Source organism: Archocentrus centrarchus, chromosome 14 (genome assembly GCF_007364275.1).
Source record: "Archocentrus centrarchus isolate MPI-CPG fArcCen1 chromosome 14, fArcCen1, whole genome shotgun sequence".
NCBI classification, from domain to species: Eukaryota; Metazoa; Chordata; class Actinopteri; order Cichliformes; family Cichlidae; genus Archocentrus; species Archocentrus centrarchus.
In genome coordinates, this window is record NC_044359.1 from 20,942,281 (window position 1) to 20,964,132 (window position 21,852).

Below are 21,852 nucleotides of genomic sequence, written 5' to 3' on the forward strand. Positions count from 1 at the left end.
ACGTAATTTTACAAAGCCAATATCCTGAAATCAAACATGATTATTGCCCTGGAGCCATCTGAAAGCTACACACTTCACATTTAAACATTCAGTATTTTGCTTTCTTGCCAGGAATTAAGGCTGGAGTGATGGGGTCCGATTGTCTACAATGGCAGCTAAGAGTGAAAAGTCACCACAGAGAATGGCTGAGAGGGAGATGCAATAATGTTTAAAATGGGGATAATGGTGCACATTTTCAGACAGGCTCTCCAGAGAGACTGATACTGTTGCACTGGATTGGTCACACGAGAAGTGTCACATATTGTTAAGTTCCAAATACAGAGAATGAGGAGTACAATGCCCAGCTCCTCTGTCACCTCCACTCAGCTGGCCAAACACGGTGCTGAGTGGGAGGAATGAAGGCTCGTGGGTGATGGGCTGCAAGGTGTTAAAAGGAAGGGGGAGAAGGATTCTGAAGCTCTCCGACCATTAAACCAGCTTTAGATGGGAATATTGATAGTGCTGTCATGTCTGTTTGATTAGCTAAGCTAAGGAGGTAGAAGTGATTGTGTTCCAGGCATTACTGACAGTATGCTACAATGATAATTTCTGGTACACCAAGATTATCTCAGCGCAAATGGAGACAAAGAAGAAAAAGGGGATTTTTCCCCGTACATCTCGACTGTTTATTGTTGTACGGCGAGTGCACGTGAAAATGAATGTTTAGAAAATTATGAGATGAATGTATGTGTGTAAAGCATGTTTGTGTGTCTTTGACAAAGTTGTGTCTAGTGGGATTAGACATCAGTTTCCTGTAGTTCCTGTCCTCTTCCTGTCTCCTGGTCTGGTGCCGCCAATACACACATTATTCACATGAACAGCAGCCATGTAGGATACAGTTTCACTCTCCACCTACTGTATAACAAAGGCCCCCCGAGGCGCGTGGGGATGAGCCCAGGTACTATAAGTAAGCCTCACTGGAGCAGAAAGATGAAAGAGCTAGAGAAGGTGTTAATGCTCAACACCTTTTTCTTTTTTTGCCTGCAGGGACGCATATCAATAAGTGTTGTGGTTGGTTTCTGTCCCAGGACAGGATGTGACCTAGTTAGGGAGGAAGCTTCAAACTGGACAGAAACCAAAAGAAGCTATGAGAGAGATCAACAGTGCTGGGAGTTAAACCCACTGACCCAAAGCTCTGAGGATTAAGACCAGGTCTGCAATACCTGACCTCTGAATGTTTTGGCTCCAGTTTACACGGTCATCGGAGATTTGCTCAACAGAATCATTACATTAATCATTTCCAAGTGAAGATGCATTTCCCCAGTGAATCTCCGAGTTCACCCTGGAGAACTGGTATAAAAGATATCTCTCTCTTCTTTAGCTATTAATACATTCAGTACAACACTAAAACTGCTAGGATTTCTGAACGCATGCTCTAATCTCTGGATAAATCACCTTTTAAAATATAAATGCTTATAGTGAATACATCTAGCGTAGTGATTTACAAAATCGCCTAACAAAGGAAAGATCCCCAGTTCAATCCCAGGAGGAGACAGAAATCCCTTTGGGGTTGTGACAAGAAGGGCATCTGGCATAAAACGCTGCCAAATCAAACATGAAGAGCTAACCCGCTGTGGTGACCCTTTGTGAACAAGGGAGCAGCCGAAAGTAGCTTTTACTGCGAATACATCTGTATGTCGTGCCAGAAGGTGTTGGTGCTGAAGCACAAACAAATACTGATTTATAGAAGTAAAAGGTTTCAAAGGTGCTCCTATAATATTCACCTTTAATTAACTGTGCTTGAGTGAAAAGAAAAACTTCTACCTTATTCAAGTCACATCAGCGCACAGTGAATATGTACTTCTAATCTCAGTTGTATAAAAAGTTTTAGCCATGAAATAAAGGTTAAGGTTAAGAGACATAAGCCATCAGCTTGGCTCTGTGCCTTCTTTACATTGCCACCTACGAATAATGAATCTTGACCTGTGGTGTCAACTGCTGAACAACACTTGTGCAACTTAGACTCAAAACAGCCCTTTTTCTCCTCGCACACACACGCACAAAATACACAGCTATGAGTTATTCCCAAAGAAACTAAACTAGGGAAAAGAAGTTTTCTATGGACAAATGACATCTATGACTGTTTGACAACAGATCTGAGTACTTCTATAATAAAAGTATTTGCCAAAGTACTTCCACATACAAGACGAACTGGCTAATATTGGCAAGAAGCAGCAAAAGGAATCAATTTTAACAGATAATTCCCTACAGGGGGCGTACCGTAAGGAAATTGTTAATCATTTAAAATTCAATTGCAAGCAGACACATTTAAAAACTTCAGGTTTTAAAACACATACTACCCCACACTCACTTCCATAAAGTATGGCTGGTTAAAATGCCTTGCTTTGCCACATATTTCACATTCTTTGGCATATTGATCTGCCACTGTGAGAATTCACCTCCTGCTACTTCCAATTACGGGCACCACTTTCTCAAGTCTTCTTCAAAAATAACTGAACTCTGAGAAAAAAAACTGAAAGACTTTTTGAGAACACTGTTGCGGGCTACACCAGCTCCCTGGTGGCCTCCTGATCCAGAATCCTATAAGAGAAAGAATGAATTCCAAAAGGAAAAGTTAAAAAGATTTTCTTGATCAGAATATTTTATTTCAGAGAGTAGAGCACATCAACAGCTCTGTAACTCCACAAGCCATGCTGCCTTCAAATAAAGAATGCAAGGTTAAAAACAAACAAACAAAAACACATATATAACTTAAGATGAAACACAAAATACAAAGAAGACAAATTAATGGCGCTGACTGATTGTGTTGACCTTTGAGGCAGAACATGAGATGTATCATTTTACTGAAATATGGGGACCATCATTCTGAAATTCTACTACTAGTGGTGATTAATGGATTAATGCACTTCAGTCAAGTATCATAGAAAAAGACATTTTTTTAATTTAACATTATTTACAAAGGGCTAGTGCTGAAGTTTAATTTATTTGCTCCCTCCTTAGTTTTTTGCATATTTCTCAAACTTAAATGTTTCAGATCAAACAAATTTTAATAGTAGACAAAAATAACCCAACTAAATACAAAAGGTTTTTAAATGATGATTTAATCTATTAAGGGAAAAAGTTATCCAAACCTACCTGGCCCTGCGTGAAAAAGTAATTGCCTCCTAAACCTGGTTATGCCACCCTTGTCAGCAAGAGCTGCAATCAAGCGTTGACGATAACTGGCAATGAGTCTTTCACTTCACTGTGGAGGAGTTTTGGCCCGCTCTTCTTCACAGAGTTGTTTTAATTCAGCCACAGTGAAGGGTTTACAGCATGAACATCATTCAGACTTGCTGGTGTGTTTTGGATAATTTTCTTGCTCCATAACCCAAGTGAGCTTGAGCTTCAGGAGATGAACTGATGGCCGGACATTGTCCTTCAGGACTTTCTGGTGGAGAGCAGAATTCATAGTTCCATCAATTACAGCAAGTCATCCAGGTCCTGAAGCAGCAAAGCAGCCCCAGACCATCACGCTACCACCACCATGTTTGACTGTTGGTATGATGTTCTTTTTATAAAATGCTGTGTTTTATGCCAGATGTTACAGGACTCAAACCTTCCACAAAGTTCAACTTTTGTCTCATCAGTCCACAGAATATTTTCCCAAAAGTCTTGGGGATCATCAAGATATTTTTTTGGCAAATGTGATACAAGCCTTTAGGTTCTTTTTGGTTAGCCGTGGTTCTCCCCTTGGAACTCTAGCATGAATGCCATTTTTCCCCAGTTTCTCTCCCATTGTTGAATCATGAACTCTGACCTTAACTGAGGCACATGAGGCCTGCAGTTCTTTGGATGTTGATCTAAATTCTTTTGTGACCTCCTGGATTGATCACTCATCGACGCACTCTTGGAGTAATTTTCGTAGGCTGGCCGCTCCTGGGAAGGTTTGCCACTGTTCCAAGTTTTGTCCATTTATGGACAATGGCTGTGACCGTGGTTTGCTGGAGTCCCAAAACCTTAGAAACGTCTTTGTAACCCTTTTTCAGACTGATAAATGTCAGTGACATTGTTTCTCAGCTGTTTCTTTAGATAGTGACATGATGTGTTTCTTTTTGAGATCTTTTAGTCTACTTAACCATGTCATACAGGTTGTGTTTAAGTGATTTGTTGATTCAATGGGTCTGGCAGTAATCAGGCCTGGCTGGGGCTAGTGAAACTGAACTCAGCTTTCCAAAAAAATATGAATAATCAAAGTTAATTCATGGGGGTAATTACTTTCACAGAGGGCCAGGTGGGTTTAATGAAATCATCATTTAAAAAACTGCATTTTATATTTACTTATATATCTTTGTCTAATATTAAGATTGGTCTGACGATCTGTATTAAATATGCAAAAAATGAAGAAATCAGAAAAGGGGCAAAAACTTTTTTACCACACTATATACATCAGAAGTATTTTTTTCTATTTTCAGAATACAAATAGAATTTTGAAAATAAACTCAACATACAATTTTGAGGGGGAAAAAAAAAAGTTGAAATCCTAATAAAGTTGTCACTTCAAATCAAACAGTATAGTTTGTATAGTTAGTTTAGTTTGTTAGTCTGTATTATTAGTATAGTTTGTATAATTTATTGTTTGTATTCTATTTATTGTGCATATTAAGCTGCTGGATGCCCTAATTTTCTTCGGGATAAATAAAGCATTTATCTATCTATCAAATGTCATTAATGCACGGCTTCTGGACCCTCTGCAAAATTCTTGTGTAGATGAGTTAGTGAAATCATACTTAAATGGTTTTAGTAACAAGGAAATTTCTCTTTTAGCACAAACATAAGTGTAAGGGTAGAAAACTGCATCTGTTCAGAAGGGGGAAAAAAATTTTAAAACTTGGGAGAGTTGGCTGCATCTGTGCAACATGAAATAGCTTGCAATAATATTGATAGTTACACCTTCGTGCAGTACAGAGGGGCTATGTTGCATCAGGAGATCAGGCTGTGACCATGACATTTCCCAGTCAACAAGAACACACAAAAATACATTGAGAAACATCCATGGGCTGAGGGAGTTGACCTTATTTCCACTTTATTCTTAAAACAGCATTTCAACTTTCTTCTCTAAATAGCATTTTGCCTTTATTCTTGAAATTTTGACTTCATTATAAATTTTCTTAATGTGGCCCTAATACTCCTTATGTTTTTGTGAGGGTGCTACACATTTTAATCTTTAAACTCAAGCTTCTGAGCTTCAGAATGCCTATCACTTCTTTTCACTGATTTTTTATGTCCGAGGACTAAAAGCAAATCATCTTATAAAACAGACATTTACTATATAGTAGACTTTAGCTCTCAAGACATTTACGATACCATTTTCTGTTATGAAGGTCTGTACAGCTATGCTTCAGATCAGAAGTTTTTCTTTGTTACAAAGACTAATATTTGTGAGACTACAGTGATATAAAGAAACTGACTAAATGTAAAATCATTCATTTAAATATAATGTTTACCATGGGAATCACCATGTGGTTATTTATAATCTCGGTGATCTGCTAATCAACATCAGTGCAAGCAGACTTACACGAGAACATTTTCAGATGAAAACGATAACGTTTTGATGCATTTTGGCCTCCTGTTTACACGAGGATGGCGTGAAAATTATACTTTTTGAAAATGTCACATTTTTAGCTTGTTATACAACCAAAAACTAAAAGATCATTTCATCTTTTTTTAAACCACAGCAGAAAATATTCATGATCCAAATTCAGGTGAGAATAGTTTATCAAAACACTTCATTGCCCTATACCACACCATCTCACTATGGTCAACACTGCTCTCTACTCCACAGCAAGCCTCAAGTTAGGCCAGCTTCCTAAACATTTGCAGTATAAAGACTGCAAAGCCAGAGAATTGACAAAAAGCAAAAGGGGAAGGTGCAAATTAGAATAGTGTTTTCAAACACTTTTTCATTGTCTGAAGAGGATATTCATACTTTTGTGCTCTCATGTCAGGGAAGCTGATGTCTAGGTCAGTCACAGGCTAGCACCCCTGCAGAGTGGAAACTTTGGAGTCACACAGCGCTGAAATCTGGGATCTTCCTAACCAGCAGGATACACTTCCACCCCCGTGCTAGCTAAGTCTTTTAATAATTAGGCAAGCTAGCTTGCCAGTTAGACAACTATAGATTAATTATTAGCATGATTGGACTTTGTGCCGTTTAGTCATGACTACAAAAAAACAGCTCCATTTCATTCACAAAGATAGCATGATGCACTACAGGGTTGGCAGCGCTAATAAAAAAAATATTGGTTAAAGCAGAAAAAAGACATGTAAATTTTCACTTTTATAAAATAATATATAAACAGGTGACCTATATTATTTCAAATCTTTGTAGATGAAAAACCCACATAGCTCCATCTACTGCTGCGATGCATCTAACAACCTCACCATGAGCCCCAAAAGTGTCTGCTGCTTTACTTACAACTGAGTTTTTATCAAAGCCTTGACTAAAGCAGAATCTCCAATTCATTTTTGGGGGGAAAAAATTGCCAAAGATAGCGCGCGCATGTGCGCGCACGCACACACGCACACACACGCACACACACACACACACACACACACACACACACACACACACACACACACACACACACACACACACACACACACACACACACACAGCTCCCAGTGACTAATCTGCTGTGGGAGGTGGACAGCTTGAAGCTAACAGTGCAGACTCCAGCTAAATAAACCATCTAAGGATTGACACATCTAAGTAAAGATGCAAGAGAACAGACTCTCTGCGAGAATTTTCCCTTTTATTCTGACACATCACACTTTTTCTCATTCACCCAACAACAGACCCAACTGAGAGTTAATTCGCTTCATTGCCGCTACAAGCCTGCAACTGGCTGCTTGTGTGGCGGTGACCGATATATCAAGAATAAAGACAAACTCATCTTCGGACGTGGAGCTATTTGCTCGAGTACAAAGAGCATAATTTTGCCTCCTCCGTCAGCTATATTATGTTTTCAGCAGGAGGTGGATTCAGTAGTTTGCAAACTGTTTGAATTGCAAAACCACACTTTAGTCCAATCACAGAAAAAAGGACAAAGTTTAATAACACAATGATTGGGCACGGTTGAGCAAAGATAGCAACTGTTACAACTGAAGTGATTTGCTGATATGAGGTAAGGCAAGAAGCTGAAGAACTTTTTATGTGCAGCAAATCCATAGAAATTTAGATACCAAGATACCACACTGCAAACAACAACAAAAAAAAGTGTTTAATGCTTCTTGACCCACTCTATTTAGGGCATGACTTCTCACACAGCTTAAAGCTTTAAGAGGAACTGTAGGAGGGCAGCTAGCGCACAGCAATGACTCTATGCTATGCCGTATATAGCAGAGCCCACTCGGTTCAGAGTGCTCTATAAAAGCAGGACCTTGGAGACACGATCAACATGTGTGCCTGCATGAAGGTAGAATCATACATGCACGTGCTCTCTAGGTTGATGTCGAACCAAATGAGTTGCATTTTAACTCAAAACGGCCAAACGCAAGATGTAGGTCAACCCCTGACGCAGCGAGGAAAATATCCCAGACACAAATCGAATCAAGTCTACTGATGGAGCGTGCTTCAAGCAGAGAATTTATTTATTTTTTTAAACATCAAGGTTGCTTTTTTTAATCAATTCTTGCACATCCAGCCTCAGACGTCTCACTGGCCTCATGTTGCTTCTTCCCCGTCAAGTTTTCATTCTATTTTTGAATGTAGCGACAAAAACATCACAAGGCATCACGCAACAATGGCATGAAGAAACGTTTCACAAAGGATTTATTTCCAACACAATGCTCAGTGTGCCTCAAATGAGAGCTGTGATTAGTGTGCAAGATAAATGAGAAAGATGGACCCGAGATAAATAGCTCCTTCTCTGTTGTTGTCTTCTAATTAAAGGCCTTCTTAATCCCTTTATTATAATCACATATTTAGCCCATTGCATATATCTCACATATCTGGCCCAAGGTGTGTGATTAAAGAATGCAAATAGGCAGTATACCGACTTTGCTCATTATACACTGTGCAGACGTGCACATACTTGCACCCTCCTTGCCCTCACTGCATTTGCTCTTTCCATTTCGTTGACTCATGCCGGTCTGCCCATCTCTCCTTGACTCACTTCAAAGAGAACCCCCATCCCTCTAAAAGTGCCATTCTCCTTGGTGCTTATGGCTGATAGGCTGTGGCCTCATTCCCTCTCCGCTGCAGCCTGTCCCCATTGTGTCCCACTCTCAGAGAGTAGCGTGTGGGTGGAGGACAGACTGGCTCTCCAAAGTGAATGCCTGACATGGATGTATGGGCTGGGAGTGTATCCTCTCACCAAGCTAAACTATCATCCACCTGCAAGTCCCAGCTGCCATATGCATCCTTCTCTGAGAGGTGGGGGTAGGTTTGGGGGGTGGGGGGAGAGAAAGACATGGACTGAGAGTACTTGTGGCACTCAGATGCCTGTTTAACTCTTGAGGAAGCTAATCATCGGATTGAGGTACTGAGGATGATGGGCTACAGGCTTTCAGAGAGGGGGGAGGTTGCTTTAAATGCAAATCCCTTTCTTATAAAAATCGGTTCCATTTAAAAGGATTTCTGGGAAACGATCCACATTTCCACGGCAGGGGAGACAGTCAGCAAGAGAAAACAGCATAGCACCAGTCAAACATCAAGGAGACAGAGGATGTGGAAGGAGTAGCAAAAGAAAAGGATACATGTCTGTGAAAGAAAGGATTGAGGCTCAAGTAAGGCCTCTTGGATAAAAACATCCTTTCTGCATTTGAGACACTGTGGTTTTGATTAGACTGAGCGGCATTACGCTATTCATCATACCAGTAGTGCTTTGGACGAGCTAGGAGGTGAAAGAATAAACCGATGACGGCTGTTGTTCAAAAAAAAGGAAGGGCACCGTGCCTTTTGAAAGGTTTTAGAGGGTAGTCTCACCTTGCCATTCCATGTAAATTTCACACAAAACACTTCGGAGATGCACCGCTTTTCAGCTACCGCGTGCTAATGGAGTTAGCCTATTTTATGAGGAAAAAATATACAAAGTCTTAGGACCGCATATCACTTTTCTATGAGTTAATCATTTTTTGATAATTAATCGATATGCCAGAATTTGAGTGCCTTAACTGTTCAGTGAGAATTTGGCATGTTGACATGAAATAGCAGGTAAACACAGGTGTTGCTAATCATTATTTAAGGCTCTGTGCCAAAATAGAGCAGAAGCTTTATTAGCGTCGTTAGTAACACCTGTTTACTTAGTATTTGATATCAAAATGGCTGCTGTAAAACAGATCCATTACACTGACTGAGAAGCCTGCCATGTGTTGTTTAGATTGCTGGATATTAGCAACTGATGAGCGCTGCAATATCTGTGTAAGAAACAAACGAGGTATACACAAGATTGTGTAGCTGTTCTAGCCCAACCATTACCAATCAGAATGGCCCGTGCTTTCATCAATAAAGGTGCCCAGCAGCGGACAAAGCATTACAATACGTTTTGATGAAGATGACTATATTAAAAGTGGATTTGCTACTATTGCTTTGCCCCCAGGCCGCTAACTTGCGGCTGTGCAAACTCTCTGGTTGGGACAGACACTGGGTTGTGCATCTTTTGAGATGCCACACCAAAAGATGTTAATGTCACCTCCTTTAGTATAAGGGTTGCCTTGGTTTAAAAAAGCGATATGAAAAAGAAAAAAAACAAAACAAAAAAAACACTGCAGAGACAGGATGACACTTTGCCTCCTCATTCCATCACCGGAAGCTAAAAAAGTGCTGTCAGTACTTTTTCAACCCAACAAGCCAGGCCTTAGTCAAATAACTTACCCTGGCAGCTGTGCTCTCTTGTTGTTTATTGTGATGAAAAGATGGCTTGTAAATTAAAGGAAGTAACAGCTGCAGTAAAAATTCCATATCGTGGAAGATGTCCTCCCTGTTGCCACTCAAGAATGATGGACTCAGAATTCAAAACTGTTTGTGTTAAGTGCAAGCGGTGGCAGCAGAGTTCAAGAGACATTTACACATCAACTGAACCATTTCTCCATCACCAATAAACGCCATCTCCCTAACTCACTTTAATTAAAAGCATTAGAAATGTTGGCACTTTGAAAAAAATAGTTGAAATTATTACAAAAATGACACTTGGCTAAAGTGGGAGAGTTGGTGTTAATGACGAGAGAAAAGTATAAGATTAATGTCACATGAGACTTGTGCTGGATAGCAGAGAAAAGTGGCAGTAGAAGAGTCATCAGTGTGGACCAATGGGGAGGATTGCAATCATCCTCAAATTAATACATGAAATGAACATAAATGCAATTTTTCCACCATGCTTTCCACATTGTTTTCATTTCTTTTAAGCTGAAGTCATTCTTTAATTACTTAATTACAGTTTAATGGCACCCCACTGGAGAATTGCGGTAGTGGAATAATGGATGGGAAAACACATTAATCCATTTTCTTTTTCTGATTTTATGAAATTTTGGTTAGAATTTGCAGTAAATAATTCATTTCCTCATCTCAATAATTTCTGTCTTCAAACATGCTATCCCCCTCAGATGATCACACAGATGATTGAGGCGCATTAGCACTCAAAAATGCCTTCAAGCCATATTGCAAGATTGAACAGATAACTGATAAGTGTTGGTATATCATTAAAGCTCTGGACCCGAACAGGTGGAAAAGACTGCAGTGGTCGTGTCACCGGCTGCATCTTGACATTGCTGAGAAAGAGAAACTGTATGGGAATAAAAATAAAGGGGCTGGGAGAGAAACAAAATGAGTACTTTGTAGGTTGAGTCTGCGTGTAGGAGGATAAGGAGTCATTATAGCTTACATTTATGAAGTCAAATATGTTTTAAAATTGCAGTACATTAGTGGGAAATATTAATAGTGGTTAATACTTTAAATCCCTGGTTACAATTTTCTGTAAATTATGTGTTTTATATGCAAGGCAGAGAAAAATGTTTGTGTGCCTGTATGTGTTCATCCTCGCTGCAAATTTCCACCCAAAGAGTGGTATTAATTTCCAGCCAAATTAATTATCTGATCAAAAGGTTTGGGTTTTAATCTTCACAAAGACAGAAGGAAGAGAGATCCATGCGCTGAACAACCAAGTGGTGTGCGTAAATGAGTCATTTATCCTTTATTTGGAAAAGGAGGAGAGATTTGGCAGCTGTGAGCTTCATCTGCCCTCCCATCAGTTCATTACAGAATTCCCTACTAGGTGGAGAACAAGGGGGAGAATGATCCAGAGTGTGCCGGCAAAGGAGTGGGCCATTACCCAAGACACGAAAACCAGACATCTTGTTCACACTTGGCAAGACACAGATGTTCTAGAGCCGGTCGACAAGGTGCTGTGAGGCCTCGGCTCCCGTCTACGTGCCTGTTCTTCACCGCCGTGTCTGTGCCGCACCTGTTTGGAACCAGCATCTTGTAGACATCCGGAAAAGGTCAAGCAGAGCCGAGTCGACAAACTATTCAGAGTGATGCTCAGTAACTCTGACACCAAAAACATGTGGGACGTCACCTCCCACACAGAGCCTGAGGTTAAGGGATCTGCTATATCCCAGAGAAAAAAGACAGAAGATGATAAACTCAGAGTTGAGTCAGAGGTCAGGTCTCAGCTGCAAAACCTGTTGCCCCAGCTGGAGAAAAATCTGCAGCTCCTCTAATGGACGGATTCCGAACTCCCAGAAAACTGACCAAAATTAAGTGTCTGGGAAAATCCCATACTACGCTCTCAAAATACAAAGTCAACAGAGTTTTTCCCGCAAGAATTCAGACTCTCAGTAGCTGCAGTAATTTAACATCTCCTTTGGAAGAGTGTGCACGCACAAGTGGCAAATCCAATCCTTAAAAGCCCTTTAATAAAACTGTGGGTGATGTCATGTATGCCACATCCATGTGTATGTACAGCATGCAGCCAAACTGTAAGTCTCAGAAAGAAAGGAGGTTTGAGGCCTCAAACCAGATGCAGCTGACAGATTTGTGTTCACAGCACTGTATATGTGAAGTCATGCATGTACACGGAGTTCCTGTTTATAACAATTTTTGATTGGAATGGGAATACCCAGAAAAAAGTGTCATTGTTAATGAGCTTATTGGGTTTATTTTTTTTTTAAATGGCAAAATTAGTACACCTACCTCACTAAGTAGTACGTGCTGGGAAACTACAAGAGAAATGCCAACATTTTGCTTTAAATTAATGTGTGGACTACATGTCATTCTCCTTTGTTTATTGATGTTAATGAGTGATGTGAAATTGCAACAACAACAAAAAACAAACCTAACTGTGAAACAATGAGCAAACATGACAACAATACTGTGTGCAAGATTATAAACTGTGCCAAAAAAGAAAAAGCACAATGGTGAATAAAGAGTAGTTCTCACAGGTGAACAAAAGCATGCAGCCTACACAGTAGTAAGGTACTTTTTAAAGACCTTGCAGTTCAACAGCTCTTAAAGAAACCCAGTTGTGATCCTTTGATCCTCAGTAAACACAGGCCTATTATTTCCAAAGACCATTTTCTATAAAAGGTTTTGCAGAGAGATGTTTCGGCAGCAGCCTTAACAAACGTAAATCAGTCTGTGGTTCCCTCCACGGTGCCAAAACTTCCCTATTAATGTCACAATAAGACAGAGACATGTCAGAAGACGAGGAACAAATAAACACTCAGCCTTCTGCTTTTGTCAGTGTGGCTCACTCAGAATCACTCTTCCACCCTTGCATTAAGCAAATTATCCAGACGCTGCCCCTGTTGTTATGCTGATGATGTGGAGCTATACTCCCTTGTAAAACCAGACCATTTGAAACCATCATCTTCTTTAACATTATGACAGATAATTTCAGGCTGCCTTGTTTCTCCCCCTTCATGGTTCACAAAGCTGATCCAGGACAATTTGCCTGTTAATGTCAAGCCTGCTGCTAGAACTGAATAGAAATTATGATCCAGATTACACATTTGATACGAGATGTGAGATGGGTTTTTTTTTTTTGGCTTCTCCCTCTTCTTCAGGGCTTGATGTAAAAGTTAGAAAGCATCCTGTAGCACTCTACATTAACCCACAAAAAAACCCACACCAGGCCCGTACTAGCCTCCATGCACTGAATGTTTTAGTATTGATTTTAAGGTAAGCTGGTTAATGATCCCCCAGGAAGCAGAGTGGGAATCTTATGATGACTTGAAAGTGGAAAAAAAACAAACCACACTAGTGAACTGGTCTTAGAAATTATATTCTGAAGCCATCAGGAGCTTAAGGAAGAAAAAACAAACAAACAAAAAAAAGCAATATTGATTGACAACACGGTGACACAGTTCTGTCAAAACAAACGAACCACTGCCCGTGAAGAAGAGGACTATTTTTAATATATAAACATGTCCACACTGACATTCTTATTGTGATTAATCAGTAATAGTGAGGTTGTGGTCGTGCCATTATTCAGGTAAAATGACGCTTTAAAAAAAAGAAAAAAACTGCACTGTGGTTTTACACTTCCCGCTGGCAAGAGACGTGATGTGATGCTAATTGGGCATTTGAATCATCCGTGCAACCCGAGAAAACAAGTGTAGGCATCAAGAAAACTAAAAATAAATAAATAAATCACTCACCTTCATCTGCAGTCGACAGAAGAGCCCAGTCCAGGAAGACGCACCCCAGCAGGACAATGCTCTGGTATATCAGCTCCATGGTGTTGTTACCCGAAGGTGGAAAATTAACCGAGTTGAATTAAAAACCAAGTGGCGCTGGCAGCCACTCGACTGGCAGCTCGGCTGTGCACCCACTGACCGAAAACCAGTCCGCATTTAAAATGGACTTCAGTTCAGGAAAGCCTCACACTGTGCCGCAGAAGAAAAAACACACTTTGCCTAACGCGAATACGAAGCACGTCTGACTGTGTGAACCCAGCTCCCGTTAACAGCGAGCGTTATAACGCTGACTGAAAACTTGTCCAACTTTGTGTTGTGGTGAAAGTCTACAAAAACAAGACAGAAACAAACCACGACGCTGCAACTCCTCTTGAGGCTCAGTCTCCTGTCAGCACACGGGCTGCATGGTTAAAACTTGTACGCTCAGCTTAATAAGCTCTTTGTGCACCACACGACTTCTTCTCCCCCCCAAGCTCCAAAAAAAAAAGAAAAAAAAAAGAAAGAAAAATTTCTCCCCCTTGAGCTCGATGACCGAGCAGACCGCAACCAGGGCACCTCACTGCATATTTGTTAGATGCACATACAGTCCTTATTCAGCAGTCGCTTCATACCTTCTTTCACATCTCCATGTTCGCCAAACAGTCCTTTTGATTTCTTCAGCCACCAGACTATTTGGCTGCGGGAAAAACAGGGGGAAAAAAACCCAACGAAAAGGTGGTGGGGATATATTGCGCGACAGGTCTAGCCTGGCCTGATTTTACACGAAAAATCAGGCTGAAACTGGAAGAAAACGTCTACTTTGTATTCTGGATAAGTGAGCGAACTGAATGTGCGGTGGATATCAAAAGTTGGGCGCCCATAGCTCTGACTACTGTAAGCTGGTCACCAAGGACTCCAACACCCGCATCAAACCCGGAGTCGAATGGCACGAGCAAGCTCCGCCCACTCCCGTTACCATAACAGCAGCGTCAATGGCGTAGGTCAAAAGAAAGTTAAAGAATTTCCGGCGAGCGCCTTAGAAATAAAATAACGTAAACAACATTTTTATACCAATTGAACAGCAAGAAAAAACAAACGACAAAGTACACCACCTTTACTGTAATATGCATGATTCACAATACATCTTTCATAAGTACCACCTTGATTTGTGTTGTATTAACATTTTTTTATTCATAAATTTGGTGTTTTTATGATAATTTCTTTGCATTACACAAAATTTCACTAATACAATTTTTTTTAAACATGAAACATATTTGCGGCACTATAGGAAGCACGCTTTGCGCTTCTCACTTTCTCGTTCAGCAGGTATCTTGGCTGAAATGACCTTTATTAAGCTTTACCTGAAACGTTCTTTCTTCAATACTTTTATTTTGACAACAAATTAACACAATTTCCGGTGTCACTTAGGTTATTTTCATGTGTCTCTTGACTCCAAAACTACAATTAATGCTGTACTATTGTAAGCACTGGCACGCCGTTTCAATAAACTGTACTGAAGATAAAAAGGAAGTTGGCGGTATTTATACTGCAGCCCAACAGAGCTCAGTTACTATTCCGTAAATTAATCGAAATGAAAACGCAATCAGACTGTGTTTGTGGACAAAAAGAGAGGGAACATGCATTCACAATTTTTGATCCCTCACTGGCTTTCAGGGACGGGGGGAATTTAAACATGTGAAGTATGATGGAATCCAGCTGAGGTCCAAAACGCTAAAGAATACGAAATGATGATGGATCAGCTCAGTAATTCACCTGATTCATGATGCAACTTTTCTGCAATATGGCCTTTGGCTGATAAAAGTTGTGTTCTCTCTTAAAAAAAAAAGCCTAGCTTGAAGTAGAAATTGGGTGGCATGAATTTGTACCCTCTCTCTGTTTTTTTTTGATGCATGTGTTTTCTGACATCTCTCCACGAAATGTGCCACTAATTTTGTAGTGGCCCCGGAGCCCCTATTCTTCCGTAAGTACGGTCATTTTGACCGCAGTATGGTTTCATGAGAGTCATAACATTGACGAATCATAACACTGGTGTTTCAGCACAGACTATTTTCTTATTTAATTAATGGTTGTTTTATTTTTCTCAAAGGGGAACTGAATGGGATGTCTTTTTGAAGATGGAATCTGGGAAAGACAGCGGCATAAACAAGAGAAAATGCAAATTTTAAGTCTAAATGACAAAATGTAAATCAGACATTAGCATTTCAAGCTCGCTAACAAGGCCAGACCAATACTTAATTTGGGCAAGGCGAGACCAGCGTTTCGTGTTCTCCTGGGGTCAGCTGTTTTTTTTTTTTGTTTTTTTTTTCCTTTTTTGTTGTAACGTCTGTAAAGTTGAATAATTAAGTGAAACATTAGGGTCACTGTACATTCATTTCCATCCATTTAATTATCCATCCCACCGACTACACCATAGACATGGTACATCACCCAAAATCTGACACATCCCAGTAGTACCCAAATTTCAGAAGATGGATTGTGAAGCTGTGCAAACATTAGACTGTAATGAGCTCCATGTGAAGATGATGGGTCTATGTTTTACATTGCTCATTTGCTCAGCAGCAGTATTTGTTTACTTGCCGTGAAAGTTGTCTAAAAAATATAAAGGTCAAATATTAGAAAAAGTACTGTTAGGTCATCTCTGACACTACTACTGATTTAGTTTCCTGCTCCATCTCCACGGAGCTCACTCGCATGCAAATATCATACAGTTGGTAACAAAAAGTCAACAACTCAACCTGACTCAGTAACAGAGCCTTTTGTTAGGACCGCTCACTGTTATGTACAGTAAGTGGTCAGAGAGTCAGCATGCATTCAGATGCTGCTAGGGGGTATTCATATCATCAAAGCTGTCATATTTACTGTATTCAGTGCATGAAATTCTTCTTCTTAAAAGGAGGCTCTTACTTCCAGCAATAGGAAGATGCAATGGGAGCTTCAACAGGAAAATATAAAGTGAGAAAAGGCCTTCTGAAGTTCAGTTTTTTTCATTAAAATCTAAATCTAAAACTTCCAGGACCTCTAGAGTGAAGAGCCTTTAGACCAGAATGACCTAATAATGGTAGAAAACAAAGCTATTTCTCAGCTGTTTTCGCACTTTGTTCACTGTCGAAGCCTTTGTGTTAGGAAACCTGAATGTCATCCCTTTTAGTGATTGCCATGAAATGTTCAAAACCTGTAAGAATGCAGAGCTCTGAGATTAGTAGTTCTAGTTGATTTGACGAATAAAACATAGAAGAGAGGAAGAATTTGTGCTGGAGGATGTACTTGGATAAATCTTACGGAGCCGCTGTGACTGTGGCCATAAAAATGTTTCTGCCAAACCAAAATGTTGTTGATGTTCTGTGTAAAAATACAATCATAGAGGATCCTTTTACTTTTGGGGGGCAAACTATTGAGACTTTACAGCCACAGGAAATTCACTGAAGCTGTTAGTTTATCAGCTGGTTGGTTCTGTTGGTCCAGAACAAAAACTGGATGTACAGCTGCAAAAATTGCCACCACAAAGCAACCAAGCAGACTGACATCAGTGGCATTTTGACTTTTCCTCCAGTATTACCATGAGATTTTCTCCCAAAATACTGAAATATTTGTTTTTAACACATTGCTCAGGTGATGGATCTCATTGACCTGAATGACTTTGGTGATCCCATAGACTGTATATAAAGGATGGATGTAGCCACCTGGTTTGGACAGGGTTATAATAGTTTTGGATTTGACATTATAGTTTAGTTTTAGTTCGTTTTACCTTTTTTTTAAATTTAATTCAGTTAGTTTTCAGAGTGGTTTTGCTTGTTTTTATTTTTGGTTTAATGCTTAGTTTTAGTTTAGTTTTTGTTAGTTTTAGTATTAGTTTTACTTTTTTCATAGCTTGTCAGGTGCAAGATTTAAGGTGCAAGAGTGACTATTGTGTAATAAAAACTCAAGATACAACCAACTGTTCACAAGACAGCAGCATGCTAATGTGTGTAATATTAGGGACACACATGAACAACAACAGGGAGAAAGATAAAGAAAAACAAACTCCAAAACTCAGTAAACTACAATAAACTCTACAATAAACTTCAGCATCAGTGCAGTAGATTAACAACACCTACATGTGGTGTGTAACATCAGAACACAGCGAATGTTTGACAAAAGCAAAGTGAAGTCTTTGAAGGAATCAAAGCTCAAATCCAGCTGCATCCTGATGTTATCCACCACATGAAGCTGGTTCTGTTTTGGAGCTGCTCAGAGAGCTAGCTTGATTAGATGCTCGCTAATTAGACTTCTGCTGGGTCTTTGTGGGGTTGACATACACAACCATTCATGCTTGTATGGCTGGATTATGTGTGTTAATTACCTTGTGGTCGTGTGCCGATGTTTTATATGCGGTGCCAGCTGGGACTTTTTCCCCTCGTAGCCATCTTGTGCACGCTTCTCAGGTGGACTTTAATGTTGGTGGTTTTCTGTTTGAGAAGTGCTCCACACATTTTTTCATCATCCACAAAAAGACACTCGCTTATATCTGTGCTATCGTACTCAAGGAGACTCTGCCGCTTTCTCGGCAGACCTGCCATTACTTTTTGGACCAGTGATGCACACACGCACACGCAAGCACACAGTTGCGGTACTCTCAGCTTAAACTGCTAGAGCGGAAAAAATGATTTCATATCAATCAATAAGGCTTTTAAATAAAATAACGAAAACAAAGGTCATCTCATCTACAATTTCAGTTCGTATTAGTTAGTTTTGTAAACCCACAATACAGTTTTAGTTAGTTATCTTTTTTTTTTTTAATTATCGTTATTATTTATTTCAGTTAACGAAAATGTTTTTTCAATTTCAGTTTTCATTATTTTTCTTTTTTGTTAACTATAACAACGCTGGTTTGGACTCCTGCTTTAAAGCCTCAAGTTGAGCATGATCATCATCTTAGTTTTTAGACATTGTTTATCCAGTAGCAACTTGTCACTCACAAGTGTAGCTACTCCCTAAAGCATACTCTGCTTAATCATGTGGTTTACTCTAAGTGGGACCATCATTTACAATATAAACATCATGCTGTATTAAATGAAACTTGACACTAGCAATTGAGACAAGAAAGTCATCATTAAAAATGTTTACTGATGTATCAAAGTAAGGGAGAAGTAGGAGAATTTGCTCATAGAGGTCTATAAACAAAACAAGAGAAGTTACTCCCTGGTGGCCTTTAGAAAGAATGCAAGCTAAGTGTACTTCACCTTTCATACCCAGAAGTGACACAGTCTATGGATTAGATGACCTGCACAGGTGTGAGTTTTTTCTTAGACAATCAGCTGTGATGAATTTGAGTACACCTTTTTCCACTTTTCCTTTGGGGCCATTACAAAGTTCACATTTGTGGTTTTACATATAACATCTGCAAAATTATTGTATACAGTGTTAGTATAGTGATTTCAGTATTAGAAAAAAAAAAATATGATGGCTGAAAACTTTCAGTTTTAGTTTCCCTAAAAAGTTTGGGGTTCAGTGTTTTGCCCAAGAATACTTAACTAATCATATGACGGTCCAAAGACCTTGCAATCAATAGTGCGCAGAGCTCTAGCTGATATTTAGCACTCCCAGGTTTGCCCGTGCCTCATAGAAAGGTGGTTTCTTAAGCCCAGTGAGTCTAACATTCAGTAGATGTGAACTCATAACAGCTTTATATACTTTCGCAGTGACATAAAGACACAGAGCACGTAGTGAGCTAAAGAGCTATTTACCCATCAGGAACAATGCACATTAACATTTTGTAAGCCAAGCTCTACTAGCTGAGCCATGTAGGAGCTTTTATCTTGACTCACTTCACAATCAAGCATTTTCAGCTCTGCTTCTACTTCTTTTACAAAGAGACTGAACAGGAGCCCCCCCCCCCCCTACAAATGTCCTCAAAAGTGTGTATGTTTCCACTATCTATTCTTTCCCAGCAGAACACGTGTATTTGGTATTTTGTAAATCATTCAGTAGGCAAACGAGGATATTAACCAGAAATTTGGAAGGTGCAAACGTTGGCACATTTCTGTAGGCCATCATCCTGAGTCTGGGATCATACCTCATCACTGATACTACAAAATGAAAGTGTGCATTTGACTCAGGTGACAGTATAAGCTTTCACGGGTTAAGCTCTGTTTTTGCAGATGCAGCTTATAAAATGACACCACAAGGTTGTACTTTAAAATCGCTGTCATTCTCTCAGTTGGTAAAACCTAACAGTGCAAAATTAAAATCTTTTCCTTGTGGTCGTTTTTTGGTTAAATAAGCACAAGGTAACATTTCTTGGAAACCATCAGTCCTTATTTTAATTTGGTGTGCATGGGCATGCAGTTTTCTTTTTTCAAGCGAAGTAAAATCACAATCTATTTCAATTCATTATCACACAAAAAACAACAACAAAAAACCCCATCAAAAAATACACAAATATTTTTTACGGCTGTCTTGACTGCAGTGTGTTTTTTAATAAGCCTTTAAGAGAGAAAGAGAAAAGTGAAGGAATCCATTAGATTTAACTGCAGGAGCAGTTATTATCTTGGTCTAGGGATTTGGGATGACAGCTGTTTTCACACCAGCATAAAGTGGCATCATAATGGTAAAATCCTGCACCACACCCTACCCATCACCAGTCTGAGGATGAATCATCTCATCTTCACGCAGACAGTCTGATACATGGATAAAGAGCAATGAGGCATCCAAAGTGACATCATCTAGATTCACTAATACAGCACATAATAAACAATAGAGACACAAACAATTGAGCAACGTACTCAAAGCCATCCTGCACAAACAGGCTGGTGCTAGGTGGGGCCTCAGGGGTGCAAGGGTATAACAAGGGAAGAAGGGATCAGCGAAATACAGCAGGCTGAAATGAAATATGAACGTGGAATGGATCTGTGCTTGATCTTCTACTTCAAGCTGCTGCTGTCATGTTGTAATTAAGGTAACAAATGTTGCTCACAGTCTTCTGTTAGAGCCGTATGTTTGGCAGTACAACTGAAATGTCTCGGTGAAGTATGTCTATCACTGACTGTTCCTGGTGAAGTTTTTTAAAACTCCCAGATGCCTGCTATGTTATCATCTAAGTGTAAGAGGATTACCTTAACCAAAGATTTACATCGGTGGAGATGAATACAGGCACACGTATCTGACAGCTTATGCAACTGTGAAGAAAAAAAAAGAGTAAAAAGTAAAAAGTGGGCCTATTTGTTGAAAATATCCACTGCTTTCATAAGCACCCCTGCTGAAGTTAGGACTAAAAGTAAAGCTTCCAGGAATATTTCAGGAGAGGGCCTTTAGGTCCGCTGATAATATTGGCTTTGAGTTGTGTGATAGCTTGTATTGTACTGAAACGCTTCACTGGTTTCCCCCCGTACAGAAGTTCAGAGGTTTGGAGGTTGCTTTGAATATCTCAAAAAAAAAAAAAAACCCTCCAAAAAACAGCTCAGTTGTGTCTTTTTTCCAGCGCTTCACACATCAGCTGTTCTTTCATCCAAATCCAGCCCTGTCACTGCAGCTCTGGACCCCAGCAACAGGTAAATAAAGGCGTTGCTCCTGAATCAGCCTGGTGTGAAACACTCTGTGAAGAATTGCTCGTGAAACAAACAGTCGACAGACTGCAGCTCATAATGACTATAAGCTCGATCACATCGAGAGTTGTAAGATCAAACAATTTGACAATTAATTTCCTTCTACCAGATTTCACATTCTTTATATTTGGAGAGAAATGTGATTCTAATAACTGGCACGATTTAATTATTACATTTGGAAGCATTCATCCTCATCCCTCTGTCATGGCTCTGCCAGAAATCTGGTTCGGTCCCTGTGTTTCTTGCACGCTCCCTTCTGTTTTTGCGTATCTGTGTGTTTGCGTTTCACTGGCCATGGCCACTCCTTCCCGCTCCTGAGCTCCTGCAGCTGCCACACCTGCATGCCATCTTCCAATCAGCATAAGCAGTATACCAACCCCCGGCTTTCCTCTGAGCCAGATCGCACGGTCACCTCTGCTGAGCCTCCCGTGTTTGCCAAGTTGCCTGTCTGCTCACTGTCATCTGCTCGTCTGCAGACAGATGACCACCAAGCCATTCTCTTCCCAGTCGACTCTTCGCCCACTTCCCTGCTCACTCGCTCGCTACTCAATGGATTACTCTCCAACTCCCCATTTAAAGATTACTCACTCCTCAG

At 40.0% G+C, this 21,852-nt stretch overlaps 1 protein-coding gene across 1 annotated transcript in view; it reads right to left on the reverse strand.

Moving 5' to 3' along the window:
* Positions 1-14,575, reverse strand: part of ephb4a (eph receptor B4a) — a 43,350-nt gene extending 28,775 nt beyond the window's left edge. The window contains exon 1 of the mRNA XM_030745906.1: positions 13,639-14,575. Coding sequence (XP_030601766.1) covers positions 13,639-13,717 — 79 coding nt within the window. The 5' untranslated portion in view covers positions 13,718-14,575. The remainder of the gene's footprint in view (positions 1-13,638) is intronic.
* Between the last annotated feature and the right edge of the window lie 7,277 nt (positions 14,576-21,852).